The sequence below is a fragment of the Nansenia antarctica genome, assembly GCF_963989245.1.
Source record: "Nansenia antarctica genome assembly, chromosome: 3".
Classification (NCBI taxonomy): domain Eukaryota; kingdom Metazoa; phylum Chordata; class Actinopteri; order Argentiniformes; family Microstomatidae; genus Nansenia; species Nansenia antarctica.
In genome coordinates this window covers 19,206,809-19,216,639 of record NC_137688.1, presented here as the reverse complement: position 1 = coordinate 19,216,639, position 9,831 = coordinate 19,206,809, and the positions used below count along the sequence as shown (strand labels likewise).

At 48.2% G+C, this 9,831-nt stretch overlaps 1 protein-coding gene across 1 annotated transcript; it reads left to right on the top strand.

Annotated features, from left to right (window-relative positions):
- The first annotated feature begins 248 nt into the window (after positions 1-248).
- On the top strand, positions 249-3,364 carry LOC308152371 (uncharacterized protein). Its single transcript, XM_080525336.1, has 4 exons — positions 249-1,160; positions 1,275-1,399; positions 1,783-1,897; positions 2,078-3,364. Exons 1-4 carry the CDS (start codon positions 833-835, stop codon positions 3,010-3,012), a joined length of 1,503 nt encoding a protein of 500 aa, XP_080381462.1. The 5' UTR covers positions 249-832; the 3' UTR covers positions 3,013-3,364.
- Positions 3,365-9,831: the final 6,467 nt, after the last annotated feature.

The window sequence follows — 9,831 nt, the reverse complement described above, 5'->3', positions numbered from 1 at the left end:
TGTAATTCTCTGAGAATTTAAACTCTGTAAAGAAAATAACTTTTCTCAAGCTGGATTTTTTTTTACGTCAATAAAATCAGATCATACTGGAGTTAAAGCAGTCGTTTTTGTATATTTCTGAAATATTATTTGGTACAACATGAAATCTGCGCAGCAACCTGTAACACAGCCAAACCCCGTTATCGCGAGACTGCTGCCTCATCGCCATTCAAAATCTGTGCCAGGCAGAACGCTTTATCACAGCTAGGACTGTGTAACCCTGGGCGCGTTAGTTGCTCATATCACAGACAAATCGATGGTTCACTACCAAAGGAATACTATTTTTTACGGATCCAAGGTGCTTATTTACCCGACCGAACTCCCAGTGACCCGCTATCGTCCGAAATTGCTATAGCCAGTAGCTACAATAGCTAGCCTGTAGCATATCTGCATCAGTTTCGTTTAGCTAGTTAGTTAGCTTGCAATGTTTAGCTGACTTCCTTGTTTACATTCACATGTTTTGTTTTTAAGCTTGCTGTCTTTGGTATCTTATCGCTCAGCTATCGCTTTGCTTTTATACTCGTAGTATCGTAAGTGATATACTTACTACAGTTGTGAAATACCACACATGTTCTGGTGGTACTTAGCTAGCTAGTGATGTGGCAGAGAGTTTGCTAGATAGGCTGTACAGTTAGTCACTGTCCCCGACATCAAGAGGATCTTTGATCGGCTCATTGTCAAAGAACGTTGCAGCGGACATCCTCATAGCATGACAATTTAACCTATTCAACTAATCGATTTCGAGGTCATTGGGCCTAGGTGAGTTTTTTGTTGTTTTGCCAGATCTACCCTGATGCCCTCAGAGCAAGGGGCGATAATGATGGACTCTGTGAGGAGCGCCTTTCACACACAGCTCGCCACGGTCATGGACTCCCTGCTGGCGGCGGCCGTGTGTGAGATCGCCAAGATCTTCGAAGGCAGTCTGTGTGAGCAGCAGGAGGAGCTGACGCAGCGAGGACAGGAGATCTCTGTGCTCAGAGGGAGACTGGAACAGGCAGACAGGAGGTGGAAGGAGGCCCACAGAAAGGGAAGAGAGGGAGGAGAAGACGTAAGAGAGGCCACGGGACCGGCCAGGAGTGCAGGAGAGACCAGTCCCAGCCAGAGGTCTGAGTCAGGGGAAGGTCAGAGTCTTCTTCCATAGTCCTCTTAGAATTCAGGAATGGAAGTCTTACAGAAAAAAAAAAATCTCCTTTTTTTCTTTCTTCCCCCCCCCCCCTATCACTCTGTCCTTGCAGGTCTTAACTGGGGTGAGGATGTCCTCTCTCAGCCAGACCCTCTGTTTCAGGAGGGTGATTGTGAGAGCCATCCCCGGGTGAAAGAGGAGACGGCGGCGCAGGAGGGGTCAGCGATCAAACAGGAGGTCAGAGATGCAGTCTGTTTGTGCGCCGAGATGCAGCCTAACAACCTTATTTGATTACATCCAATGTACAAGTACACAAGAGTAAAAATCATTGGCTTAGGTTCTTCAACATTGGCATTGCAGCAAGATACAAAATCACAATAGTATTAATAATAAAGTGATAAAACAATGGTAGTCATACTACAGTAGAATCAATAGTGCAAAATTCGGTGCAAATACAATAAGATGACATGCAATATGATGCAGTACAAGTAGTTAGGTAGTGTTCAAGTAATCAGGTAGTGTGCAAGTAGTCATATAATATATATTATTTGTGTAGTGTAAGTGTGGTTGGTTTGGGGGGTACAGTCTACTGGGGGACCTAACTCTGCTCTCCTCCACAGTTGGATGAGCGACGCCATGGCTCAGAGTCTGATGAGATCCAAGGCCCAGAAGGGAGCTGTGATGTCGGGGACCAGAACGTTGGCGACACCCTGTCAGACGCACCAGAGGGAGAATGTGAGAAGATGATCCTTAAACTTAAATTAAAAACATCAAGTATTTATCTCTAGAACTCCCATACCCAATTTGAATAGCCTGGATTTGCAATTTTGCTTGTTTAATGGTGTGCCCCATGTGTTTTGTGGGGTCTCCTTCTGAATGATTTGTTGAATAGCTTTGTTGTTTTCTTTTGGTTAGTGGCCCACTGGGAGGAAGATCACCGGGAGGATCTCAGACCCAGACACCATCAGAACCAGAACCCCAATCCCTTCCTCCAAGTGTCTTTGGATGGCCGTTGTTCCCCCAGACCTGACCCCAGTCCAGCCCTGCAGAGAGAGTGGTTACCCGGGCTCGACACAAGGAGGAGTGGGGCGGCTTGTCTGGATCTCAAGGCAGAAGAGGCCAGTGGTATTATACCTGGTACTGGAGCCACCTGCTTTAGGCCCTCTGGTCTCTGTTTAGAGGAGCTCAGCGACGAAGAGGATCCGGCCGACCTCTTCATCGACCAGAACCAGGACCAGGCGCCGGACGAGAGGGAGGCTCCTCCGCACGACCAGCCCCATGTCTACCACGCCCACAGGGGCCAGTCGCCGTGGAGACCGAGAGACGACAGAGCCAGGGGCCTCCTTCACCAGGCCAGGAGGACTTTCAGCCCCAAAGACCCTCTGAGGCCACACACCCCCAACGCACTCTCACACACACACACGCACAAGCTCAGCCACGTGGGCGGGTCGTCCAGGCCTTACACCTGCCCGTACTGCGGCAAGGGGTTCACCTACCCATCCCACCAGCGCCGGCACCTGCTGCGCCACACGGGGGTGAGGCTGCACCCCTGCACCATGTGCGACAAGAGCTTCCTCACGCCGTCCGAGCTCACGGTGCACACCCGCGTCCACACGGGTGAGAGGCCGTTCGGCTGCGCCCAGTGCGGGAAGCGCTTCGCCCGCAGTGGCAACCTGAGGGCCCACCAGAGGGACGTGCACCTGGGGAAGAGGCCGTTCGCCTGCGCCGAGTGCGGCAAGAGGTTTGCCCACAAGGGCAACCTGAGGGTGCACCACCAGAGGGTCCACCAGGGGGAGCCGTACCACCAGGACCTCCAAGAGGACGGCGGCGCTTTACCATCCACAGAGTGAAGTGGTTGTTGGTCCGTCTGTCGTCACAGGTCTAAGATCAGTATTCCTCTTTATCCAGTTCTAACCCGTATCCATTATAGGACAACCAGGAAAACTGCTCTGAGAACAGCGGTGAGGAGCGTCTTCCCGTTCATTCGGTTTCCTTGTGGAGAAGATGTTTGAAAGCATCACTCTCCACGAGGTGATAGAGAGGAGGTCGTTGCTTCGCTGTTATGACTGAATGTGGCTGGTAGAGGTTGTGTTTAGTTACTGTATCCATCTACTCCTCCGTTCACAGTTTTCCTTTAACTTGTACTGTACCGTACATGCCTGTGTATGTTGTTAACGAGTGTGAAATGTTAATGAATTATGGTGTAACATTGCATATTATGTCGACATGTTAACTGTTCATAAAAAAAAGGAATTAAAAAAAAGTTTTTTTAAACTAAAACATAAATAATTGCAGAACCACTGCAGAACTGTTTTTATTCGTACAAGGGGCTTTATCGAGTACGATTTTGCTGAATGAGTACCGGTATGCAAATGCAGAGTAGTGTTTTCTGTGATTGCAGTACTCTTGATGGCCACCAGAGAGTGTTTGACACAGAAGCAGAAGTGTGAGTGAAGTGGGTCTTTTGAAAATGTCTGCTGCTACCTCAGCACTTAATTCACATTTTCAGCTTTTCCAGCGAGCAGCCTCTTCCTCCCAGGTCCTCTTGGCTCAGTGTAGGTACATAGTTGTATCTTTCTGTCTTATCGCCCAATTAGACCTCTAGCCTGCATGCTAATACCCTGTTGCCAATATTTGGTATTCTTTCAGATCTACTGAAGATAGATAGATACATATTTAATTGATCCCAGAGGGGGAAATTAAGGTGCTACAGCTGCTCACATTACAAACAACAACAAAATAGAATGACAATAGAATAATACTATAAAATAGACTAAATTATATACAGTAAGAACATGAGGAGGTTCTCATGTAGGGGATGGGAGGGATTGTCCAAATGGCCAGGAGTTTGGTCCTCATCCTTCTATTGGCCACCTCCTCTACAGTATAAGAGGGTGACAATGAACCAGCTTTCCTAATGAGCTTGTTCAGCCTCCTGGTGTCATCTTCCTTGATGCTGCCCCCCCAGCATGCCACCGTGTTACAGCACTGCGCTGGCCACCACTGCTGACTGGTAGAACATGTTCAGCAGAGTCCTGCACACAAGGACCTGAGCCTCAGGAAATAAGGCCAGCTCTGGCCCCTCTTATACAGGACATCTGTGTTAGGGGATAGGGATTCAAGCTTTGTCATTACACATAGTACAACGAAATGTATTTATGCTCTATGCAAGGGGGTCAGAGAGCCATTGAAGGCAACCCTGCCTGGAGCAATTAGGGGTTCAGTGCCTCACTCAAGGACACTTCGACACGTGGCCAGCCGGGATTTGAACTGCTGCGAGCTGCCGACCTTACGATTATTAGACGCAGCTCTAATGGCTGAGCCACAGCCGCCCCCAGTGTTACCAGTCCAGTCCAGTTGATTTGGACCACCTCCACGTACTCTTCCTGGATGGAAACAGGAGACAGGGGGACCCTAGTCCTCCTAAAGTCCACCACCATCTCCTTTGTCTGGCTGATGTTGAGTAGCAGGTGTTTCTGCTCACACCACTCAACAAAACTGTCCTCTGTCACCAGTCCTCTCTACTCGGTCTCCTGGTCTCTACTGACACATCCCACAATGGCAAAGTCATCTGAGGACTTCTGCAGATGGCAAATATCTGTGTTGCGTCTGAAGTCCAAGGTATGGGTGGAGGGTGAAGAAGAAGGGAGCAAGGACTGTCCCCTGGGGGGCGCCAGTGCTGCCCACCACCTAGTCCGACACACATTGTACTGGCCTGTTGGTCAGGTAGTTCGTAATCCAGGGAACAATGGGAGAGTCCACCTGCATCCTCAGCAGCTTATCTGCAGGTAGTAAGGGCTGTATGGTGTTAAATGCACTGGAGAAGTCAAAAACATGACCCTCACTGTGCTGCAAGCCATATCTAAATGGGAGAGAGCTTTGTGTAGCAGGTAGATGATGGCATCATTATCCACATCAAAGTCTACCTGTTAGGCAAACCGCAGGGGGTACAAGGATGTCTTCACCAGGGGCAAGGAGGCCATTTGACATTTGTCTCTGAGTCAGTCAGTCTGTCTGTCTCAGTCAGCATTTTTCTCACTCTCTCCTTCTGTCCCACTTTCTATCCTTGTGTACACACACACACACGCACACACCTCCCTGAATACTGAGTAGGGGTGGCCTGGTAGAGTCTATTCCCCTGGCTGCTGAGTCCTTGGTTTGCTCATTGAAAGATGACCCCCCTCCCTCCTCTCGCCCCCCCCCCAAGGTCAGCAGGCTCCCTCCTGGGATTAACAGTTGCATTACAGAGTAATTACAGACAGAACCCTCTGCATTACTGACACTCCCGACCCAGCCCCCACAAGGAAAGGTAGCTCTGTCTCTGGTTTGTCTGTGTGTTTTAGTGAATACTGTGGGGGAGGGAGAGACTCTTAACAGAGGAGAGCTTAGACGGGCCATGTCGAGCTTTTATGGTTATTACATTTTACATTTACATTTTAGACATTTATCCAAAGCGACTTACAACAAGTAGTTTTATACTTATATACAGTGTATACGTTATATATACAGTGCCCTGCATAAGTAAGGGGACAGTTGTTGTAACAAACAATTACTATCAGGTAAGAGTAAAGACAAACATTTGTATGCATACCATTGCATTTGTTATCTCGAATACAAAATGCTTCACTGTCCCCATTACTTGAGGTCAGGGAGGTCAGACAGAGATACAGACAGATTTGGGGCTTAAAATAACTTCTGTGTGTGTGTGTGTGTTTGTGTAGCCTAGGGCAGGGTAACACAGACTTTCCTATGAGCATAAGCAGCTTTGCACCGTGGAAGAGGAACTGGATGAGCATGTACTGTACACATACACTGGTCTGCCTGTCTGCCTGTCTGTCTGCCTGCCTGCCTGCCTGCCTGCCTGCCTGCCTGCTTGCCTGCCTGCCTGCCTGTCTGCCTGCCTGCCTGTCTGCCTGTCTGTCTGCCTGCCTGCCTGTCTGCCTGTCTGTCTATCTGAAACGATATCAGAGAGAAATATTATCTGATGCGTTATGTCCCGAGTATAGTGGTTTTCAGTCTGCTGTTGCCCCTACCTGCTAATAATATCCTGCAGTCACGGTGACCATATCTATAAAAAACCATGTCTGTGTGTATGTAGCACAGTATTTATTACCATGGCTGTTGTGTTATCGCTCGATACTTCCAGTGGGGGATCAGATCTTAATGTTTTCGTTTATGTTTGTGTTTCAGTTTATATCTCCCCAGCCTCAGGCTTGCTTGTCCAATTTTCCACAAAATGAGCCCCTTAGCCCTGTCCACAGACCCATTTCATCACCATCAAACCACCCCTCCAAGATATGTCATACGGAAGTAAAAGAGGGGAAATATTTACCCCAGCCCAGTGGGGGGTTATGTGGTGTCAATTGGATTTACAGCCGTATGTGTGTGTATGTGTGTGTGTGTGTGTGTATATGTGTGTGTGTGTGTGTGTGTGTATATGTGTGTGTGTGTGTGTGTGTGTGTGTGTGTATGTGTGAGTGTGTGTGTGAGTGTGGGAGCGAGTGTGAGAGAGAGAGAGAGAGAGAGAGAGGGGGACTGTAGGGAGGTTTTAGTGGCGCCCAAGGCTGGTCATAATCTGCTTGTCTGGTCCCTGGGGCCATAATTTTCATTTGGGTTGCCATGACGGCACTGATGCCTGCCCAGAGGGGATTACATGGCTGTTTGTGGCTGAAGGCACTTGGTTCATCCATCAGACTGCAGCCTGTACTTAAGCACTCACTTAATGTACTAATAGTGTTAAGGAGGAGGGTGGGGGGGGGCGGGGTGCAACGTTACAACTTCCATCACTGATGCTTGGTCTGCGTTTGGGCTGTTGTGCTGGTTGAGAGCCATAGGAGATCAGAGCGTTTCTGAACAACTGTACGTTATTTTGTGGGGCATTGTGGGGCGACGTCCTGGACGCAGATAAAGCCTGGTTCTGGACTAAATCACCATCGATGACGCGTTTTAGTCTGGGACAAGGCTTAATCTGTGTCCGGGAAAAAGTCCTGTGTGTCTAGACTAGGGATAGGGAGGATTCTAGCGCAGAGCTGAAAGCTTTGTTTCTACAACTGTTTACAGTAGCTAGCCAGCGTGTAGGGAGGGGGTCTGTGTTAGGGGACTGTAGTTTTAGTGTATTAGCTGCATGGAAAGACAGCGAACATGATTCCCATGTTCGGGGTGGAGTGGGAGTTCATTTACCCCTGCCTCCGGAGTTTCCCTGTGTGTTCGGAGCGGTGGTGGCTTGCGGCTCCTTGGTGGGTTGCTAGGCAACCCTGTGGCTGAGGAGCAGAGCTGTGCAGGAGTGGGGGGTTGGAGAGAAGAAGAGCACCGGTGGTGAGGTCAACAGGAGCAGACAGTCACAGGCACGGGCGCGTCTGATTGGACGGCTCGGCGCTCGTGATGAACGACAAGGCAACGTGCTGTGCATCAGGTCGACGTGCTTAAGTTCATCCGTCTGGCAGAGCGAGGACACACTGCAAAAAGTCAGCTCTCTTAAACGAGAAAAAAAAGCTATAAAATGGGGGAATATTACTTAAAATAAGCACAATTATCTGCCAACAGAACAGGACAATTTCACTTACCAAGATTTAAAGTAAAGAAACTAGTACAGTCAGACAAAAAACAAGCATGTATTACCTTGATTTAAGATATTTAAATAAAACGTTAAACTTACTTAGATTTACTTTGTGCAGTGGATTGTGGATTGTACACTTGGTATCAGAGCGTTTGAAGTCACCATGTCAACCAAGCCTCAGGTTGTTGTTTCGTGACGCGTGGTGGAGACTGCCACGGGAGTCATCGTGACACAACAATGATGAATCATCCGTGATTCATCCATGAACAGAGGAGTGCGTCATCACATGACCTCTGCCTTTTTCTTTTTCTCTTCCTTTTGATCAAAGCAGGGATGATGAGGATGATATTATTTCCGGGTGTATTTCTGTTGCCAGTTGAGAAGAGAACAGTTTGGTAGAGGCGCTCCAGATCATCAGTCTGCTCTGCTCAATTTCTAGTCTCACTGACTGCGTTTACATGCACAGTTGCACACCATATTCTGATTAAGGTCAATATTCAGGTTATTTTTACATGTTAATTGGCATATTCCCGTGGTTCGGCGGGACAATAGTTGTTACTATAGTAACGTTAGTGTTGGTAGCTTGGTTGTGGTCGTTGAACGGGCGTTAACCCACAGCCAAGTCATAATGCCTGTTTCCAACATAGTCCTCCGTTATTGTGTTCTCCTACTTGCGCTTTTGAACCACAATTTAACTACAACACTCCTGCTGATCCACTTTGTCCTCAACATTGGAAGACAAGAGCGAGAAGAAATGGCGAACGAGTGCCAATTAACATGTAAACTGAATATTCCAGTTGCTACAGCGCATGTAAACACTGTATTCGGAATATTACTATAACCCGAATATTGACCTTAATCGGAATATGGTGTGCATGTAAACGCAGTCAATGTCTCTCAGTCTTACCCATCATTGTCACGTGCCCATCATTTAGTACATGATGGCTGCATCTCAATAGTCTCCCTTGGCTTCCTCTCCTAACCCCTGCACAGACAGAAAAGGACTGGAGGGTGGAAATATACAGTATATAATACAAGAGTGCACCACTGTCTATGTGTTTGAGGATGCTATGAAAGTGATGACAGAACTTTTTGTAAACAATGTAATTTGTCAAATAAATAACCTGTCAGAAAAGACAGTGAAGGTGTCACCATTTTGTTTTCACCTTGCGGAGAGGAGGAGTGACATTCAACTGACCAAGGACTGGAGTCCAATCGAGTGGCTGGGTTCCAGCATCGCCAAGGCAACAGGCCCCCAGTTCACGGTTGAGTGGCGTTATCGCTACGGGAGACGAACCCAGGGTCTGTCCCTCACACAGGGCTGGGGTCAGGGATGGCAGCCCGGGAAGGACATACTGTGCTGGCTGCATCCCCCAGGACGATGGCTCTCTAGATTGAGGTTGCTTTGGAGAGAATGTACTTAACTGTATAAAGGGTGTGTGTGTCTGTGTGTGTGTCTGTGTGTGTCTGTCTGTGTTTTTTAAATGTCTCTTAATGGGGGGCTTGGTTGTTTGGGGTACAGACAGATAGAGCTGTATCAAGGGTTGCCATGTTGGGGGTTAAAGGCTGCATTTAGAGGGGGTTGGGGGTACAGATAGAGCTGTATCTAGGGTTGCCATGTTGGGGGTTAAAGGCTGCATTTAGAGGGGGTTGATAAACAGCCCTTATTCCCTACTGGGCGTTAAAACCTAGTGGCCGCCAGCCAGAAACAGAGATGGCACCCACTGTCATTGGCACTTCAACGCTCTCTGCCCCCTTTCTCTCTGCCCCCTTTCTCCCTCCCCACCTCTCTTCTCCCCCTACTTGTCTCCATCCCTCTCTTCTTTAGTCTCTTTTCATCAATTATTTACCACATTCCCCATTGCCACTAATTTATTTCTCTGGCTGTCTTTCTTAAAAGCCCCCTGCATGCATGTTTTACGTGTGTGTATGTGTGTGTGTGTGTGTGTGTGTGTGTGTGTGTGTGTGTGTCTGTGTGTGTGTCTGTGTGTGTGTGTGTGTGTGTTTGTGTGTGTCTGTCTGTGTCTGTCTGTCTGTGTCTGTCTGTTGTGTGTGTGTGTGTGTGTCTGTTTGTGTGTGTGTTCCAGAGAATGTATTGTGTGGTGCTCCAGGT